This window comes from Ixodes scapularis, unplaced genomic scaffold (assembly GCF_016920785.2).
Source record: "Ixodes scapularis isolate PalLabHiFi unplaced genomic scaffold, ASM1692078v2 PGA_scaffold11__112_contigs__length_91849675, whole genome shotgun sequence".
Classification (NCBI taxonomy): domain Eukaryota; kingdom Metazoa; phylum Arthropoda; class Arachnida; order Ixodida; family Ixodidae; genus Ixodes; species Ixodes scapularis.
This window is the reverse complement of record NW_024609837.1, coordinates 58276463-58297890: the sequence shown is the minus strand read 5'-3', so window position 1 is coordinate 58297890 and position 21428 is coordinate 58276463. Positions and strand designations below refer to the sequence as shown.

At 47.0% G+C, this 21428-nt stretch overlaps 1 protein-coding gene and 1 non-coding gene across 2 annotated transcripts in view; both read right to left on the bottom strand.

The window, feature by feature from the left end:
• Window positions 1-21428, bottom strand: part of LOC115308859 (peptidylglycine alpha-hydroxylating monooxygenase) — an 82548-nt gene that overhangs the window by 8779 nt on the left and 52341 nt on the right. Inside the window, exons 3-7 of the mRNA XM_029966967.4 lie at window positions 9310-9531; window positions 7298-7381; window positions 3380-3440; window positions 247-311; window positions 36-116 (exon numbers count right to left, since the gene is read on the bottom strand). Coding sequence (XP_029822827.3) covers window positions 36-116; window positions 247-311; window positions 3380-3440; window positions 7298-7381; window positions 9310-9531 — 513 coding nt within the window. The remainder of the gene's footprint in view (window positions 1-35; window positions 117-246; window positions 312-3379; window positions 3441-7297; window positions 7382-9309; window positions 9532-21428) is intronic.
• On the bottom strand, window positions 14507-14588 carry Trnas-aga. The gene has a single exon. It is a non-coding gene; the product is annotated as a tRNA-Ser (tRNA).

Below are 21428 nucleotides of genomic sequence, written 5' to 3'. Positions count from 1 at the left end.
GCGTTTGTTCTGCCTGCCTGATCGACAAAACTTACCGAGTATATGAGTGTGAACACGGAATGCAAAGGGATGTAGAGTCACATTGTCGTTTATCTGGCAAGCCGCTTCAAGATGACCTGAAAGAAAGGAGCAACGGATGTGCACACACACACACAGACACGTGTCGTTGATCAATGATTGATTAAAACCTCACTAAATGTATTACACTTGAAGCCAGCCATGAGACCACAATGAAGCGAGAGTCACCATAACTATTTGCCGGAATCATCCCGCCTGTGTCTAGTCCGTACACTCCAGCGGTCCTCTTCACTCTACAGAAAGAAGAAAACGAGTCAATGAACTGCCAAATAAGACTCGATGTCTTTTTAATGCAAAAGCCAGTAACGAAGGCTCTGAGGTAATTTGAGTGTTCGCCGTAATATATATCTAAACATATAAAAACAAATATCCGAGACTGATACAAACGAAAGCAGCACTTCGTGTTTGTGCTGCCTTTCTTTCACCTGTGTTGTTTTTTTTTTTTTGTTTTTTTAATGATCTTCAAATTATATTAGTTAGCTTTGCGATCTCACTTCTTCTTGATAAGCATCTCTTCTGGGTTACAAAAGCGCATGCAACGATTTCAATAATAAAGTCCCTCGTATGCGGCGAGCAAGTGCTCCTAATTGCGTGTTTCGCGCATCGAAACAAGAGAAACGTGTCAATTAAAAGGCAAACAATGGCGACTCAGGTAACCAAGCCTGAGTCACCATTGGTTTAGGTCGGGGGGTAAACAAAAGCACGAGTGAACAATTTTCCGACTCGCTCGCCGGGGGTGAAGGGGGGGGGGGGGGGGGGGGTTGTAGCTTTTTTGCCTGATATCCCAAAGGTCATCCTGTCGATATCCCCCACTGCCTGCTAACAGTTAGAAAAATGCAGAGGGGGAAGAAATTCACTTAAAAGGGAGAGGGGCTAAATCATTCTTTTGATTTCTAGGCTATAGATGGCGCAAGCTACCGCCCGCTGTCAAGAGATAGCCATTAGCATTCATCCATCCATCCTTTCAAGGGCATGGGACTTTTCAGGCCGTATACACCGTTTCAGCGATCATGACCTGGGCGAAAAACACCGAGCCACTGGGCTGTGTAGACATACGCGGCGTCCCGTATTCCACATAAGAAGAGGGAGCCACTGCGCATGCACGGAACGCGTTCCACACAGCCCAGTAGTCAAGGATGGCGGCGAGCAGGAGGCGAATGTTAGAACGGTCTACACTTCACATTATTCTGTAGAGCAGTGGTTCTCAACAGTGGCGTCACTAAGGTCAGCAGCACCCCCCCCCCCCCCTCCCGCCCTTCCCCCCCCACCCACCCCTCCCTTGTGACGACACTGGTTCTCAACCATTGTAGTTTCGCGGACCCCGTCTGGATCGGTGGAGAAGACGGAGGATCTCGTTGGTGATGAGGGGAAGGGAAATGTGTAGGTTAGGTATGATAATGATTCAGTAGATGCTTATAACTAAGGGCTAGTGTGAAGTAGACTTCTATGGACACATACACGAAAACACTTGCCCGAAAATTGGAACGTCTCTTCTCAGTCTGAGAAAAGACAACTTTATTTCCGGGCTTAAGTAATGAGGCTGGGCTTCGCGGACCCCTAAAATACCTTCGCGGACCCCCATTTGAGAACCACTGCTGTGGAGTATGACAGCTTGAGAAAACGGTATACAAATCTAATTTCAAATAGACCTGAAAAGCAATGTTAAGCCCCCGTCGCTACGGCGCCTTGAACGACGCGTCTCCGACTGGTTTCTTTAGCATCCTATTCCGCCGATACATCAAAAGTGGTCCCAAAGTGGCGAAGAACTACGTCGCAAAAGGCCGGAGTGCCACGCTGTCGGATGTCGCTATCCTGGCGGTTGGTCGTCAAAGTTCCGAACAAAAAGCACGAGCGAAGGCGAGTGTCGCGTTCGTCACGGCGTCTCCCAACCCCTGGCTGCCGAAGCTTCCGTGGTCTGTCAAGCAGAAGAGGGACCCTGCAGCGGAACAGGCGTCTGCCGCAACCACCACCGCTGCTGTCACACCGCCAGGATCGCGGTCGGCGAGAATATATACGACGTCATCAGGCGGAAATGACGTCATCAGGCGTTCTTTAAATTGGGGGACCGTTTTTTGGGCGCCATAGACACACCAGTCGGAGGACGCGTCTAGTACGGTACGGTGAACCCTCCGGTACGAACTGCGCATGTGTGAGTCTTCGGCGGTAGCGCATGCGCAGTTCGTACCCTATTGGATGTGCAGAAACGGTTCCTTAAAACTCTCTACTATAACGCTGCGACATCAGTCACTCGAACGGAGGGATCTCAGCTAATAGGTGCCACCTGTTTCTTTCCGTGGGGTTGGGCAAAATTATATCAAGTGGCAATTGACACTTTCTTTTTTCTCGCATAGCGCTTCTTTTTTAATTAAAAATATGTACGAGTTCGAATTCCAAATGATGTTATCCAGTAGAAAGCAACAGATTCAAAAGCACATGTCTGAAGATGCAAGCTTCAAACGTGTGTCAATCTATACGTGTAATCTTTCAAATATATACAATTCAACCCATTTCAAGCTCAAAAGTAAGTTGAAACATGAGGTCATTACACGAGTAGCTTCTCGAAAGACCCAGCAGTCGCCATCAAACTTTCCAACCGCTTTGCAGCATTCTTTAAATGTTTCTTGACCAGATATCCGCGCATGACCTAAGTTTTGTTTTAATGGGACATTCAGAGTACCACGTGTTTGGGACAGAAGGGAACCGTGTTTTCCTCGCCAGAAAAGAATAGGCAACTCGCTGCCGAATGCTCGGTCTCTGCCCAAGCGTAGCGCTGACGGTTGGGTCCACAAGTTTCAAAACTTAGTTTTATCTCAATCAAAAATTACAAGCTGTTTACGAAACTTTTAAATGCGAAAATGGGGCCTGCTTTCCAAATATTCGATGTACCATTCATCTCCAGTACTAGCGGGATCTGTTGGCCGCCATTTTCTCGTCGAAAAACCCCACAAATCCTTTGAAGCTTTTGAATCCGATAACGCAAAAGTTGCCAAATTTGTGGTATGTACCAACCGCTGGAACTACCCACTAAAGCGTTAGGCGAAGCGCACTTCATTTTTTAGAGAGGTGAGTAAAACCTGGTTCTTTTTTTTTTTTTTTATTCTCCGAAACACCCGGTATATATATCAGTAGCGCACGGGAGAATGGTACAATCCATTTTATATATCAACACGACAAAAGTTCCGACAGCAGCACCACCGCAGCGGAGTGACATTAGGAAGTTGAGTTGTGTGTAGATTACCAAGTAATATATACAAAAAGCGTCGTGAAACATTAAAAATAAAACACAAAAAACTGTACATACTCTTTGCTGTTGCCAGGAACCACTGAGAGGACAATTCCCGAGCTGTCACTTGTCTCTCCATCTGGATGAAATATGTATAGCCTTAATTTTCATTCCGTTTATCCAGAGAGCCAAGTAGGCTTAACGCCCACTTTCATATAAAGTTTTTTTAGGCTGGTAGGTGGATGAGGAGGTGGGGGGGGGGGGGGGGGAGGGGGGGGGGGAGGGGGGGGGTTACGTGTTTAACCAAAGAAGTGCGTCTGGCACGTTCGAACGGAGGACGGAGGATTCGACCGCCTAAGGGTCTCTTTACGAGCAACCATAACTTCGGTTACATATGGCCTCCTTTTCCGCAATAAGCCTCCGTCATATTGCGGGCATCTCGGCCGGGATTCGAACCCGCCACCGGGGGGAGCCGTACAGACCGTCGCTCCTTGGAGCCAAAAAAAAAAAAAAAAAAGTTAAATTGGACGTTTAGTGTTTATACAGTGTAAGGTAGGTCTGCCAGGATGGGGCGACACAGGTTCTTACGCTGTAGATGAGCAATTTTGCCAGTGCAGTACGACTGCTAGTTTGGGGGTCCTTAACGTGCTTACGCAGTATTGATGCACGACTGCACGCCGGTACGATGCTCATCCAGATCGAAACGGGCAGGGGTGGGGCTCGAACCCAGGATCTCTGGGTTCCGCAGCGCGAGCTTTCGCTCCACGCGCGTCGAGCTGGGTGTGCGCTTTAGCCCACTCGGCCACCGCAGTGTTGGGAAGTACTTTAAGTACATTGTACTTAAAGTACTACTTCAAGTAGGTTTAGGAAACCTTAACTTTATTTGAAGTACAGTTTCCGGCAATATGAAAGACCCACTGGCAGCGCGTGGCCGAGGCGGTGGCTGGCGGAGGCGCTGCGAGCGCTCCGGGCAATTCCATTCTGCTTCGAGGAAAGGAAGCTCACTCGGGCTCAGCTAATGCGAAACGCGCTTATCAGATTGCGCTGAGCCCCGAGTGAGCGTCCTCCCCTCGCAGCAGAATGGAATGGCCCGGAGCGCTCGCAGCGCCCCCGCCAGCCACCACCTCGGCCACGCGCTCCCAGTGGGTCTTTCATTTTGCCGGAGACTGTACATTCTCTGAGTATGTACTTGTACTTCACTTAAAGTATTTTTTTCTGGTACTTTCCGAGGAAAGTACAATTTCCGACTTCAAAGTATATTCCCTAAATTTAGTTTTGTTAAATTTGTATCTCGAAATGATGCCTTGTCAACTTCGAAGAAAAGCTGCAGTGGCAGAAATACGCTACTCTCACCAGAAACGTGAGCAGACGATGCATCGCTCGGTTTGTTCTGGGGGCGGCTTTCCGCCGTAGCTTTTTGAACTCTCGCTACTTCTTGGTAGGTCAGCGCAAGCGAAGAGGTTTAAAATATTAGGAGAGCAAAATTAATTATAATGTAGAACCTGAGACTGGTGGTGCGGAAAAACTGAACTTCCAAGTCGAAGAAAAAGACAACAGAGAATGCCACAATGTTTTGAGACATTATCTTTTTTCTTTTCCTTCGACTTTAAAGTTCCTTAATTTTTTCGCACCCCAATCTCGGGTGTCACATTATGATTAATTATCACCACCTCACTTGCACACTTACTCTTTTGTTTTTGTTTTTTTCATTAAGGAGAGGACACTCCTCTGTGAGAGGATTGCTTGCGGAAGCTACGGGGCTGACGTCATGCTCTCTCCTAGTACATTTAACCCCCTTGGGTGCAACAATCCAGTGCAAGCGGCACCAAATTCAGAAGCGGGACTTCTGAATTTGGCTCTATTCCTGAGAATAACTACTCTATGGCCATATGGCTTTATCAAATATTCGCAGCTCTTTTTGAAAATAGGTCATGCACCCCGATTACCCCTGGGCAATGCATACCAGTTAAAAAATTACTGTATAGAGGAATGAAAGGGAATCATGAATGATTGTTTAAAAAACTTGTAATTTACTTTGTAAGTACATTGTATTTATATTACTTTACTTGAAGTACATTGCTCCCAGTGAACTTACTATTTTACTTGAAGTACATCACGTCTCATTTACTTTGTACTTTACTTCAAGTACTTTTTAGTTTTACTTTACCCAGCACTGGGCCACCGATACTGGAGTAAACCACATCGGAGCCACCGAGGTGGTTTACTCCAGTATCTAGCAGATCTAAGATATAAAAATGCAAAAGTAAACATTTTTGGGTAAAAAAAAATCATCACTTTGCAGTCACACTTTTGTTCCGTATTCTACCTAGTTTTCTTATTTTTTCTCTATGTTTTTTTTTTTTTTTTTTGCGCCTTGCGTGTGCTCCGTGTCTCGCCTCTGGTACGTGACGTCATAATTAGACTACTGCGGCCGTGCTGTTTAGTTTGTGATGGCTGGTTGGTCCCCTACGTACGCATACCCTTTTCCGATTTTGCACCAGAAGACTAATTCACGGATTTGCGCTTTAGTTGCAGACGCTTGTGATCTGCATACGACGATGATGATGATGATGATTTTGAGGCTATCCCCTTTGAAGTGGGCATAGTCTCAACATCATCATCATCATTTTCGACGAACGAAAACGTAGCGCCATCTATCGGGAAGCCTAAGAGCATCTCCGCCCTGTTTATATTTCCTAATAGTTCTACCCATTCTTTCTTCATGGGCTCGATGCAACTGCTATGTTATAAGTAGGGTGCCGTGTTTTCGGAGTTTCTTTTTCTTTGAATTCTTTTTTTTTTTTAATTCGGGGTTTATTTTTTTAGCCGGTTCCGTGTTTTTCTGTGTCAATTTTCGGTGTCTGACAAAAAATCGGTGTTTATCGGGCCGTGGAAGCTTGGGTTTTTCCTGAGTAGAGGAATACTCCAGTTTATTATTTTTCGGTTTTTCCCGATTTTGATTAAAACCGGCTCGGGGGGTTAATTTCCCGGGTTTGTCGAAAAACGAAACCCTATAGCTATGACTAGCGTTCTGTTAAATTGGGTTCTGTTTTTACGGAGTTTATTTTGGTTAGATTCTAAAATTCTTCGAAATTCGAAATTTAATTTTAGTGTGTTCCAGTTTTTCTACGCTCAATATAAAAATAAATGTTCGGACAAAAACATGCACTATGTTTATGAAACCTCGCCGGTATGAAGATATATTTCTACAGCTTCATTTGACATTGGCAGTACTAATTGTCCCACGACAAATCTTGCAAACAAGTCTTGCTTCAATAAATGTCGGTACTTTGAAATAGCCAAACTCCACCGTGAACCGAAGCCCTCCTTTATTAACAAAGCACAATTGTATGGACTAAATTAAAAATAGGAACGGTGTTTTTTGTCGTCGCCTAGAAGCAGATTGACCCGTTGTACTGAAAACAAACCCTGACGAGATAAACGGGAAACTCAGATTTGTCAATAATCCTATACTAAAAAAAATTAAGTGCGTTGTTCTTTTCTAGGACTACTTACTAACCTTGCGCTCAGACGAACTTATTCATGAAATGCCACCTTTCTTGCTTTCTTATTTTGCCATCGTGACCTCGAAATTCAGAGTTTTCCGGATCCGAATTGACGAATATTTTACCGACGAGTGTTTTCCGGATTAATCCGAAAACAGGGAGTACTAATCATAAGCCATACCTTTTCGTTGATAGCGTATAGATTTGAGATCATAGACTTGAGCGCATAGATTTGAGCAAAGCCATTAGTGTGGTTATACAGCTTCTACACGGATGGGAAGCGTTCTAGGGCTGCGTGATGAATGCTGCCAATGTGCCAGTCTGCCAGTGTGGTCTCAAATTCGCCGTAAGCAGTCATGAAAAGTTGCAACGACATTAGGTCGTACTCAGTCACAAATGTGGACTCAAACTAATAATTTTTTTCAAGACTATATTTTAAATAATCATTATTAAAACAAATCACGAATTGGCGAACAAAAGAGAAGCTCACCCAGAAAAGAAGTCGTGTCGCCATAATGAGCTTGAATCACAAGAAATTCGATGCCACTGTCGCCACCGATCTTCATGCCAACGCCTGGAACAATCAGCGCTTTTAAATTTTATCTACCGTCAGGAATTGGTAAATATGTTCAACTGTCAAAAATAACCTGGTATATTTTTTTTTTTTTACTAATGCACATAGAAAGGACAATTGAGCTGTCAAACACACAAACACGTAGAACAGTGGTTTCGTGTGTAAAAACTAAATTACAAAAAGAAGTCCTATCTAGTACTGTACTAGCTAATATACTAGATGAGACTTCTCGTTTCTGTCACTTAATTGTTCCACGCAAAACCACTTCTCTACGTGTTTGTCTGCTTGATAGCTCATTTTTCTTTCTCCACACCACTTTCTATACTACTTTAGAACAGTAAAAAAAATTCGGAGCTTGCAAACGTTTGGTAAATCAATAAATATAAAAGCGGTTTCCCCCAAAAGGGGAAATAATTTAAAATAAAGGATAGTTAAAATAAAAAAGGGATTCCTTTGTTATAACGTCGTCGACGGCGGTAAACGTCAGGGTACGAATAAATTGTGATAACTTCTAATTACTTAAATTTCACAAATTAACCATAATTCTTCTTAAATATTCACCTTTTCTGGAACATTTCAAACTTAAATTTTCTGGCTACCGTCCAAATCTGATATAAAAGATTTAGAAGTCACAGTATTAAATTTCTTTGAAAGTCAAAATCTATAAGCAACCTTTTTCCAATAAACCTACCCCCCTTCCCTTTTCCTTAAAAAGAACAACAATAACAACAACAAAGCAACAACAACAACAACATTAACAACACGATATTGTATATTTGTATCGATGCCAGTAATTCCTTTGCACAAGATATTCAAAATATTCATAGGCCCATCGCCGCAATTTGCATGCAAATAAAGTGGGGGTGAAACTTCTTGCTTCAAGGGAATTCGCAGGTTTCGCACAACACGACACCACACCACATACACGGGCATCGCAGGCTGCTCTGTCTATAGTAAATTCCACCACAATGTCCAGACCAGGGTGTAAGATAGACAGGTGGGGAAACGGCCCATAGAAGTCTACCGCAGCGCCGTGACCGGATTGTGTACTCGTCTGCTTGGGGGTACCCCCGACTTGCGACAGATGGCGCTGCGGCGAGAGGAAAAAAATCGGAATCGGATTTGCACGGAACTCTATGGGAGAGTGCACAAAATAAACCGAGAGCACGACAGTCCTCCATTGAAAATCCACGAGGAATCATCTCCGTCAATTTAGCCGGTCGCCACCGTTTGCCCACCCGGAGTGAGAGTTCGCGGTACTCCACATAGATGGCGCCACAGAAAAAGAGAAAACCGAGGGGGACACAATCCGGTCGCTCATTTGGCTCTCGTTTCCCCACCTGTCTATCTTACACCCTGGTCCAGACATTCACCACTGTTCTCAAAGTCTGGGAAAAGTTACCACCCACCACACGCGAGATGCGTATTTTGAGTGCCGAACAAGAAGGAAAGCATAACGGGAAGCTTCCTCCGCTAAGTATGCGGAGAGAAAGTCGTCTGCTCCTTGCGCAGGAGTTGCAGTGACGTCATAACGACGCCTAGTACTGATTGGCTTTGATTGTAAGACAGTGGGGAGACCTCAAAGCAAGGTGCCTTGAGGTCTACCCACTATCCTTTAATCACAGCCAATCAGCGCTCGGCGTTCTGGCGTCACCAGAGCCCCTCCAAAGAAGCAGACGATCTTGCGCTCCGAATAGCCACTTGGCGACGGTGACGATCACAGACGACGGTTATGATACACTACCGTTCGGTTAATTGCTATCACGGGCCATATATAAAACTATGCGAGTAAAAAATGAGAGAGGAGAGAAGTCAGGAGCGCGCGGGGGCGACAGAGCACCAAACCTGGCGTTCGGCGTTCGAACGCATTCGAAGTGTGAGTAATAACTAGATTATACTGAATTAAATTCAGCTAAGTTCGACGGTACCTTCAGGCAGCTGCAGGCGTGGGGCGTCTCTTGCCCAGCCATAGACGATTCGGGAGCCTGTCTGGCAGATGGGGCGTTTGGGGAATTGTTTCCGTGACGTGGACATCTCGTCGCAGTCCCACACGGCCTTCGGGGTGTCCCATTCCCGGTAGCCTGGCGTCCGGCAGCCATACACGAGGATGTGGTGAATCCGATGCATCGAGGCGTTGGGCTTAAAGGCCACTGCGAATAGACCACGCCCAACAAGATTTCGACACATATTTTCGTTTCGCTATTGTTTTAAATCGAGTAGGTTAAATCAGAAGGCGATTTTTGCAAAGCTCCATGGACCTTTACCAAAATCGCCTTCTGCGCGCAGCCATTATTGTCTGCTGGGCTGTGAAACGCCTTCTGAGCATGCGCTGTAGCCCCGTTGTGCTGTCTATTAGACGCTGCGCATGGGTTCACTGCTTGGTGACCCAGCATTTTTCGCCCGAGTGATGAGCGATTCAAAAATCAATAGGCCAACGTAGGCCAACACACTGTTTACAAACAAGTCCGCGTTTGCGCGCGCGTGAAAAAGCAGGTTCACGTGAAAGATACGGACTGCGCATGCGCTGTGCCGACAGCAGCGCCACCGCAGCCGCGTGACGTCAGAGCCGCGTGTTGATGTGTAGGCGTCGTTGCAATTTAATCAACGTAATATTGCCGCGTGCATGACCGAGAAGGAACGCTCATTTGTAGGTCTGAAAGATTCGTGTTTTGTCTTTCCGCCGAGCGTAAAAATTAAGGAGACCAGAATGAACTTGCTTAGTCATTCTCGTCCTAGTTCGCTCCCGGACATTCTAGGCCGAATCTTCGAGAAGCCTACTGTAGTAGATAAAGAGCCGAGAGCGGCCTTGCCGACTCACTCTGACTCTCCCGACGACGAGGCACCATTCCACTCTCGCGCTATGCAGCTGTCACGCCGACGCACCGCCGCTCGTTGCTGCTTTGCTTGACGTTTGTTCTTGCTTTTGTTTCTCGCACAAATTCTCCGAGTAAATTTTTATTTTCAATTCATTATATATCGTCTTTTCGCCTTCTTCTGTGACATTTCTGTTGGAGATGCGGGGTACTTTCTATGTCCCTTCCGCGTACGCCTCCAAGAAGCCGCCGTACCTGATCGATTTATGGACCCGGATAACTTCCTTCTGTGGAGCTAGGCGAAACCCGAGAAAGCCACCGTACCTAATGCCAACTTCTGGAATTCGGTCCCTTGCTGAAACAATTAAAGACGAAGTTGCCGAACCAGATGTTTCCCCAGGGTCAGCCGACCAAGACCCCTGCTCCCGCATCCCACGCCGTGATCCTGCCGGTCGCACCTCGTATGTTGTTATTCTTCCACGGCGAAGCTTACGTGGACGTCGAAGATTGGACGTTGAAGAACATTGCCCGTCACAATGGGCGGACGCCGGAGCAATGCCTGCAGAACGTCTAGTTATTCCTCAAGGGAACGGCACGCACCTGGTATGAAAACCACGAGGCGACGATCATCACCTGGGAAGCACGCAAGGAGGAGCTTCGCCGAGCGTTTGCGACCAAAAACGACGAGAAGGCGCTGAGGAGCTGCTTTATGTGAGGGTTCAAGGCCCCAACGAGAGGATCGTCAGCTTCGTTGAGGATGTGCTTCGACTCAGCAGCTGAACGGGTCCTGAAGCTTCTGAAGTGAAGAAACTGAGGATCCTTATGCAAAGGGGTCAAAGAGAACATCTTTGGAGGCCTTGTGCGCAACCCACTTGCGACCGTCGAGGCTTTCGTGACGGAGGCGTCGAACATCGAACGCGTCAACCTTGCAAAAACAAGTCACTACGAACGATCTCCCTCGTCGCTGGCCACACGCCGTCCCTCTGAGACATCACCACCTGCACCCCGGGCATCAGCAAAATTATCCGTGACATTGTTCGGGAGTAGCTTAAAAAGCTGTTTCCTGCTGCCGAGCGCCCGTCCTAGCTCTCAATCGCCAAGGTCGTTCGAGAAGTGCATCGAGCCTTCCTGCCGCAGGCTCCCGTCGACGTGGCAGCCCCTGATGAACCGACGCTGACCTACGCCGCTATGGCCCGCCGACCACCGCCACCTGCTCGCCCGAACGTAGAGCTTCCACGCCATGAGCGTCTATCATCGCAGTACTCCCGATGTCACAAAGAACGGTTTCAGTACGTCCGACCGGAACAACCCGCACCCAGGGAGGCCGACGTGTGGAGAAAGGCCGACCGACGCCCTCTATGCTACCACTGCGGGGAAGCCGACCACGTTCACTGACGATGCCCCTACCGCGATCTAGGCTTGGGAGGGTTTGCGCTCAATGACCCTCGACGACGCCTAAGGGAGAGACATAGGGGCATCGAGAACTAACTACGTCGCTCGACATCTTCTGAGCTGTCTCACCGCCGAGGATATCACTCGCCTTCACCGCGACGCCCTGCATCGCCTCTTCATAGGTGCCGCCGGGAAAGCCTGTATTTGCGGCAATATCGGGAGGTGGTATACCCGAGAACGGACGACGCAGATGTCATTCACAAACGTTGGAGGGCTCCCACACTAGCGACAAGATGCGTCGAAACGACGCTTATGCGACGGTGGCGAATAACCTTGACGTTTACATCAACGAACACGACGCGACGGCACTTAACGACATCGGACAAGACTACTCAGTCTTGACTCTTGAGTGGGAAGCTCTCTCGCCGCCTCCCGAAGGTGATGACGCCGTGGGATGGCCCGAAAGTACGAACGGCCGGTGGACATCACATCACACCAGTAAGACGGTGCACTGCATGCGTGGACATCCACGGGGAGACCTGTCCCGTGAAATTCGTCGTCCTCCAGTACTGTTCAAGAGACGTCAACGTCATTCTTAGAATGAACTTTCTCTGTGATGCTTGGTAAAAGAGCGTGTTGGTTCAGGTGATGGACGAAGAAAGAATAAACAATTAAAAGTGGGACAACACAACTACATCTGTGTGAATAGGGCGACATCATCTGCCTTGGAGCGGACAGGTTTACGCTGCGGGAGCCTACCCCATACGTAAAAAGATCATGATACGACGTCCGCCGCGGTACGAGCCCTTACCGACCACGTGGACATACCGCCGCTGTCGAGCGTCTTTATGCCGTCGGGATCGCAACAATTATGTCCGGAGAAGCTCTGTTGGAAGGAAACGTTCAGTGGGCAGGTCGGCAGCAGCGCGGCTACGATTCCTTACAAGCTGTTGCTCTTCTCTGCACAGGTCTTGCTGCCGCCACATGGAATGACTACCGACATATCCAGGGATCATCTTTAATTGGAATGCATTATGAACTACGCAGGGGACCCTGTCGTGATGATGAAGTCAGACACGTCACCTTTTTGCAGCATCCCGACGACTAGTACCATGCTTGGCCACCAGATGCCTTTGTAAGCCGGGGGACCACGTGAAACATCCACGTCACCATCTCGGGCTATAGAATCAAGACACATTAACAATTTCTTCAGTGGGGAGGTCGGCAGCACCGCGGCTACAATGCCTTACAAGCTGTTACTCTTCTTTGTACACGTACGTCCTGATGCTAACGAAGGCTAGTGTTATCGCTCGGACGATCGTTTCTTACTGCTGCTGCCCTGCCCATACTTTTTGGGGCATTATGTTGAGTCATGTGTTTTTTTCTTTTCGATCTTTGCTTTCTTGTGGCGACATAGAGTCAAATCTTGGTCCCTTGTATGCTGAGCAGCTGGCTAAGTTTACACAGTTGTTACAACTTCTGCATGATCTTAATTCTGGATCACAAAATTTCGAATCAGGACAAACAAGTCTACGGAGTTACACTGACGAAATAAAGCAAAATAAGAAATCCATCGAGGAAAAAGGATGAAAAATTGGGAAACGGCTTACAACTGCTGAAAACAAGACAGGAACTTTAGAGAACAAAGTGCGAGCACTAAGGCAAAAAAACGGAGACCTTAGGAAAGGAGATGCCACACTGCGTTCTAGGCTTGACGAAACAGAAGATCAATCAAGAGGTAACAACGTTCTTTCCTACGGGATACCAGATGATCCAGCTGAAACGTGGTCGCAAGCAGAAGAAAAGGTTAGAACGGCCTTATCGGATTGTTTCGGTGGAAAATGGGCAAACTCGTCTGCCACGTCTTTTGATATCGAGCGTGCTCTCAGGCTAGGGCAGTTTCATGCCAACAAGTGCAGACCCATCATCGTAAAACCTTTATCCTTTAAAACAAAAGATTAAGTGCTGTGACTAAGGGCTAACCTTAAATAGCTAACATCAGTGTTGGCGAGGATTGTTCCTTTGCGACGCACTTGGCGTGCAGGAAATTATTGAAGTTTGGAAATTCGCATGGTACCACTTTCAAGCTTAGCTATGACAAACTGCTCCTAAAGGATGAATGTTACAACTACGATCATGAACTACGCCGCGTCTCGGAACTGTCTCATTCTCATGCTCCTGATGTTCCTCTACGTCCCTCTTCGGTACCCGAGAGTACAACTACTCCAGTTTAGCGGTCAGTGAGGCAGGCACGTAGCCAGGATTTTGATTCGGGCGCTTATGACAATATGCTTTATGAGGGAGAGGGGGGAGAGGAGGCTCCAGCGAAATGAAAGATTTCGGGAAGAGGGGGCAAGCCCCATGCCCCCCCCCCCTTTCCTGGATACGTGCCTGCAGTGAGGGGTAGTAGTTGTCGCGATATTCTATCTAACGCGTCCTTCTTGTTTACTAACATGCGTAGCCTTAGCAGAAGGCGAGACGAACTATATTCTCTGATTGAAACTTGCGATGCAAACATTGTTGTACTAACCGAGACTTGGCTCTCGGCAAAGGTTACTAATGCAGATTTGTTTCCTGTCCAAAAACGCTTCAATGTGTTTCAACGAGACAGGAAATTAGGAAATGGTTGCGGCGTATAAATCGATGTCATTGATTGGCTTTGTCATTCCGTGTGGATAGTAACAGTACCATTGAAAATATTTTCGTCTGTATCACCATTCATTATCAAAGATTCATTCTGGGATGCTGTTATCGTCCACCTTCGTATGATGTTGATTTCGTCGAGAAACTACATGATGTGCTAAATACAATTGTAACGCGTTTTAGGGGCGAATCTCCTTAGGGTCTAGCCTTGTCCGGCGTCCGTGCTCACATCGATTGCCATCCCATCTGTCTTCCTAAAAAATTAAGAAAATGTTTGCGCAGTCGACAGGATTCGAACCTGTGCGGGGAGTCCCCAATGGATTTCTAGTCCATCGCCTTAACCACTCGGCCACGACTGCGGGACGAGTAGGGGGCTCTGAGATCTGGTACTAACTCAAGAGCTGGGGATGTCATGGATGAAACGTTGCATGTAGCCCAACGAGGTAGAGGGGCTTAGAGCGATAAACCGGGGTTCCGGTCTGCACTCGAAAGTGACCCCCATAAGGAGGCTGCCATTGTACGCAAATTTGACCACACGTCACATGACCAAACCAAATACGTGACGTCACAGGAAAGATGGCAGCGCCCATGGAGCGGCTGGCCCCAGCTGGGCCGGAGCTTGTCGGATGCTTTGTTGGTTGTCGTTCGTCTCGGCAAGTTGATTTCAGACGCGGAAGCCGTCATATGAGGCCGGTCGAAAGCGAGTTCAGAGTTCAGCGTGGTGTTTGACGTAGGTATAACGTGAAAATACGGAGAAACGGTGTGCATTTCGCTGGTGACCGACCGGGATATTGCCACGGAAAAGACAATCTGACCTACGTTGCTCGGACCTCGGATTGATTCGGATACCACTAGGATAAAATTTAAGGCAACGTTTCTGTGCTCTCGTTGACCATCGGAATCTTCGAGGTTTGCAGTGAAGCGTGTGCAATATATTTGGATACACAGTTTAGCGACGGAAATTGCCTGAGTCGTGCTTGGCGGTGTGCAATCGCGGTGCAGCTTCGATCAAATGACCGAGGGCTCACTTCGGTTGTGCGGCGCACCGGAAGACTGCCTTGAAGCTGGTAGTTCCCGTGCCGTGCTGAATGATGCTGTGCTGCTTACAAATTGTTCCGGCGTAGAAGTGCACTTTCACGGAGCACAGGTGTGCGGCGCACCGAAGAGCTGCCTTCAAGCTGGTAGTTCCTGTGCCATGCTTTAGGTGATGCTGTGCTGCTTCCGAAATTGTCCCGGCGTAGACGTGCACTTTCACGGAGCACAGGTGTTGCAGTTGGTATTGTCCCGCTGGTCTGTCGCACGTTTCGTCAACACAAACATTTCATCCACACTCGTTACGCGAATTGCAAGCTGTCCGGACATTTTACCGAGCGTGTTACGTACCCAGCTCACGCCGCTTTGTGGCAACAGTCTGCAGTGGCTCATTACCAGAAAAGTGGTCCCACATCCATTTCAGTTCAGTTCGTCCACTGCAGTCGCTAAACCCCGAAGCAGAGGATTTATTCGGACAGGATTCCACTAAAGCAATGCAGCTTCTTCAGTGGTCAGGATAGATTCTCTTCTGCTAGTTTTGTTATACTGTCACGGATCCTTGTTGCAGTCCTATCTTCTATCAATATTCACTATTCTGGGACACTGCAGATCATGCTCAGCTGTAATCGTATGTTCAGGTGGAGGTACTGGGCACTTTACCCGTAGCCCTTCACTCTGTGTGAACCCAGCGGCTCTTCAGCCGAGTTACCCGATAATGGGACACGGCTGGCGGACTATTCTGTGTCTTATACCCCTGTCGAGCCGTAGGCAAAGTCCTGACCCGAGCCTGGCAGAACAACCGCAAGACGACCGAGTACCACAAGGAGTAACCTCGGAAATACACCACGAAGCACCTGAAATCCGAGCCAGTTGCTGCTACCAGGAAAAACCACCGGAATTCGGTCTCCTGCCAGAAAGTCCGAAGCTGACTAAGCCAACAATGACAAACCTGAAGCAGCAAACCGTGTCCCCTCCCACCATTGTTTGCATGCCCGTCGCAAATCACACTCCGACGCTTTTTCACGCAAGCTGTATGAAGGCGTCAAGGACTGGATTGAACAATATGACAGTGTCGCCCGCCACATTGGGTGGACAGACAACCAGCTCCTGCAGAACCTATACTTCTCGTGGAAGCAACTGCCGGCGCTGGTCTGAGAACCATGGATCCTCCTTAACGTCATGGGAAGTTGGCAAGATCAAGCTGAAGCGCGCATCCGTCAGCCAGCATCAACGAAAGAGAGCCGCATTCTTGATTCTGTCCAGGACACTGCCCCAATGAGAGCGCCACCGCACTCGTGGAGGATGTTTTGCGCTTGATCGAGCGCCCACGCCCATGCCCACGCCGACCTTGATGCTACAGAAGACAAGAACCTAAGAATCCCATGCGCCTCACGTGAGGGACAACACCTTCGGCAGCCTTGTCCACAACCCCCAACAACAGTCGAAGTGTTCATATCACTGAGGCTTCCAACATGGAATGTGCACTGCATGCCCGAGCCTGCCAGTATGAACAACTTCCCGGCGTCTCGACACTCGAGTTGTCCAGCTACTACTTCCACACCAGCCTCCCAGGCATCCACGACATCACCCACGACGTTGTCTGGGAGGAGATCAGGAAGCTACTTCCTGCCATCAGTTGCCCGGCTTTTATTTTGATTGCCGAGATTGTTTCGGAGCAAGTTTGACAGGTATTTCAACCGAGACTTCTGCGAGCGAAGCGGCATCTGACAAACCAGGGGCAACTTACGCCACAATGGCACGACGACCGCACCGGCTGCCCCTTAGTATTCAATGCCAATTCAGTGAGACACTCTAACGCTGAAGCATTCTTGACATTGTGTGTAGGACTGTGCTCAACAAAGTACACCGAGGAAAACGTAGGTGATGCGAATGTGCGACCGAAAACCACTTTGCTACCACTGCATGAAGCCTACCATGTCTACCAAAGCAGCCCGTACCAATGAATTGGTCGGCGAGGGTTCGTGCCAAACGACCCTCGATTCCGTCTCGAGGAGCGACCACGGGAGATTAAGGATTACCTTCGGCGACCTTTGTCCCTGATGCCGAAGGTGCTGAATCAAAGATTCTGAATCCCTGATTACCCCAAAGCTCCTCATGTCCATCACCTCAACAAGAGGGAAGCACGACAAAGCAGGTGAGCGGCGATGCAGTGACAGTGGATTTGGTGTCGGTTGTCGTCCAAGGACAATACCTAAAAATTTGCTGACACCAATTTTCTGTGTCCACTCCACGAAGCACACAATTTCCAACTTTGAGGGAGAATGCCCCTGAGTGACTTGAAGGAATAGAATGGTTGGTTGCTCTCAAAAGTGAACTGCAAGCATCACCAGACTTGGATAGCAAACAAAAATTGTTGCCAGCTTTCAAGTCAACGGTACAGCAAAAGGCACAGCCACGTAAGCAATACATGCCCGAACTTGCTACATTGATGCCGAAAACTACCAGGAAAATTTTCGGATTAGAAGCCAGCCCTGCAGCTTCAGTGCACATGACGTATGATTACAAGACAGCATCAGTCGGTCAAAGTTGCCACTCGACCAAATTGAACACCGACGTGCCAGGAGCGTCATCCGACAACAAGGTCCACAGGTACTGCGACTGAACGCCTGACACGAGACTGTCGCAGAAAGAACTCGTTATGGAACCATTTACTAAGAATCAATAATTTTGTAATCAAGTGGAAATAAACATATTTGATACACTAACCAGATAAACATATTTCCGCTTGCCTTCATGCCTTGAGAGTCTACACACCGAGAATTGTGTCCATTGCACGCTCTGGACCTTACGAGGACACTCGCTTCTCTGACCCTTCAATATTAATTAAGGGGTCATGCCAGACTGGCAGACTTCTTGCAAGGGGCTGCACTCAATCAACCTTTCCTGAACATGTGGTGCATCCGAAAACCAACTCCAGTGATGTGAAAATGTTATTCATTAATTTATTCCTTCCAGGGGCCTTCGTAGGCATTGCAGAGAGGATACTTAAAACTACACACATGATAATAGCATTAAAGCACACTGCTGTAACTTGTTAATTGGAAAAACAAACACACCTCTGAGCATATAGTTTAATAGTATGTGTTGATGCATTGTTATATAGCATGACACTTCCTATATGTATGACACAATAGACCCTTTGCAGAACCTTATCAAGCAACACAACCGTCACCATTTTTTTCGGCGCAAAGCACACGAATGGGCCCCAGTTCACGTCGAACGCCAATGCAGCATTCGAGTCCAATAGGTGCTGAGCCAAATTCACAGGGATGGCGGACATAACATTCTTGTCGAACAAATACCCAAAGTATGAAAGCCTGGGGTAATTACAGTAGTAGCTACTGTAATTTGTTTCATCAGAATTTGGCAGACGGCAAAGGCTACGGTCTCGGTGAGTCAATACACACATTGGAGAGAGGCACATGACAGCATATCACCAGAGTGCTCGTCTGCACAGATTTGTCACACACCTTCGCTCCGTCTCTCTGATTGGCTCGAGGGGGCTGCGGCGGTTGGCCTTTTCCAAGTTACGGTGATGCGAAGTATAGACAGCCCACACTTTTAAAAAGAGTCTATTGAAGAGACCGAAAGGAATGGTAGTCAACATTTTTCAACAAGACTGCTCTCCAGGCAAGGGATGAACACAAATATGAATCATCTTATCCAGGTAATTAGAACAATTAAATAATTGACCGACTAATACAATGCACTCTTGATGGGAAAGAGTATAGCTGCAATAAATCCTACAAAACAGGAAAAATGCGCAGTTAATCTATGCATGCACCAAAACAGTTGTTCTTATAGCAAGTCGAATAGCTTTGAAGCAGGTGCCTGCAACGATTTATTCTTCCCCATACTCAATAAAACGCCAACCTCGTAGCTGAAAATAAGGGTGCACTTCGCACTCACACACGCACAAAAAGAAAAAAAGGAAGAAAAGCGATCGAATGTAGAATCGTGGATTAGTACAATAGGTTAAAATCGCAGGAGCTTCCTCGCTAAATGTTGCTATGGTTGTTCGGTGACGGAGGGCTGAAACAACTTCCCTTAGGCCCTAACGCGACGTATACATTTCGCGTAGATTCTTAGATAATTCAACGTTCAAACAAAGCTAAGAGAATGCGAAAATTTCATGTTAAAAGCACTCAAAGTTCTATCGATCCTCGGACACATCCCGGAATCCAAGCACCGGTACGGCGATGCAGAGCTGATGCTGTCTCACAGGCGTTAATATCCAGATGATCCAGAGCGATCTTGCGCAAAAACGGTATAAAGTCTCATTCCTTCATATTTTCACATTATACCTGCGTCAGCAAGCACGAAGAAGCCCGAAGTCGTCGGAAAGCAGCTGCACATCACGGCTACCGCGCACCGAACAAACTCGCATCCGCCAGCTCTGGGCGCTGCCATCTTACCTGTGACGTCACGGCTCTTGGGAGGTCACGTGACGAGTGGTCACATTTGCGTAAAATATGGCGGCAACCGGGGGGGTGCCACTTCCGAACTTCCGGTTTATCACTCTAAGCCCCTCTACCTCGTTGATGTAGCCGCTCAACGTCTATACAGGAGAGGGCGCTGCGGTCAAATGCGTATTTAATCGCATTAAACTTTACATGCATTGGTTCAACGTTTATAGACGAGAGGGCACTGCGGTCAAATGCTCAAATGCGTATATAACCACGTTCCATACCACACATTCTCTTTCCGACACGGATAAGAAAGAACGAAAAGCTCGGTATGCTGCTGCTCAGCGTCTACGCAGACAGCAAGCTTCTCCGGAGACCACCGACCATAAAGCTGTAATATTAAAGTCGAAACGCAACCCGGAACTCAGCACTACCTATGAGCAATAAAACAATATCAGAACCATCAGCACTAGCTATAAACGAAATCGGTATCCTCAGCATTACCAGAGCTTCGCCCCAATTAACATCATTAACCACGTGGAGATGCGGTCATTTTTTTCCAAGAACACCCCTTTTGTTACTGGGTGATTTTAACTACCCTAATATTGTCTGGCATTTAGAATGTCCCTATTCTGATTCTCTGTCACTTGAGGGCACGAACGTTTTGAGTGTAGTTTCCCGTTTTCATTTGTCTCAACTTGTTGTCACACCAACAAGAATAACAGCTGCTACATAAAATATTTTAGATCTTATTGTAACTACTATGCCTAGTCAAATTAGTCATATTGCTTATCTTCTTGAGCTTAGTAACCACTCGTAACTACAATTTTTTTTTAGCGCTCACTTGGCATGTCAAATAAACCGGAAAAAAAAGTGATTCGCGACTACAGTAGAATCAAGTTTGATGGTATTAATATAGATCTATGAACTTTTTTGGCATTGATATTCGGAAAACGTTTTTGAGCATTCCGTCGAACGAAACTGGCTTTTTTATAAAAAAGAGATAAGGTTACTCACTAAAAAATACATACCCTTGAAAACTATTATTTTAAATTCCCATTTGCCATGGTGGAATGGTGTTCTCATGAGACTTTCTAAAGAAACGAAGCGTTTATTTAAAGCCGCCAAAGGTACACTTTGTCCAGTTCGCTGGCAAAAATGTGCTGTTGCTGCCGAGTGTTATAAAAAAGGAAAATTTTAACGCTAAACTTAAGGTCTTTAACCAATCATTGCCACCTATGCTACAAAATAATCTTCGACAATTTTGGAACGAATTATTTCAACCCCTGATAGGTCATCCATTATTTCACTTCAAACAGCAAATAACATTCCGGTTGACAAATCTCTGGGTGGTATAATTTTAATGAAGTGTTTGATCAATTCTTTTCTAATCCTCATAGTAACACCACTCCGACCTATCATGTTAACACTTTTTCCTCAATGTACCCTGGTGTTGTTGACCCCAACGGTGTTTCAAAAATTATAAATAGCCTTAAATTATCACCAGCCACTGGTATAGACGCAATCAATTCAAAATTCCTTAAAGCGGCAAGTGAATACTTTTTACTCATGTCTCCGAGTCTATTTGAACAGTCACTTGATGCCTCTCTTCAACCAAACGACTGGAAAATCGGAAAAGTAGTCCCTCTTTAAATGCTGGTGAAAAGCACTCCCCTAACAATTACAGGCCCATCTCATTGACTAGCATTTCATGTAAAGTCTTCGAACACATCCTCTACA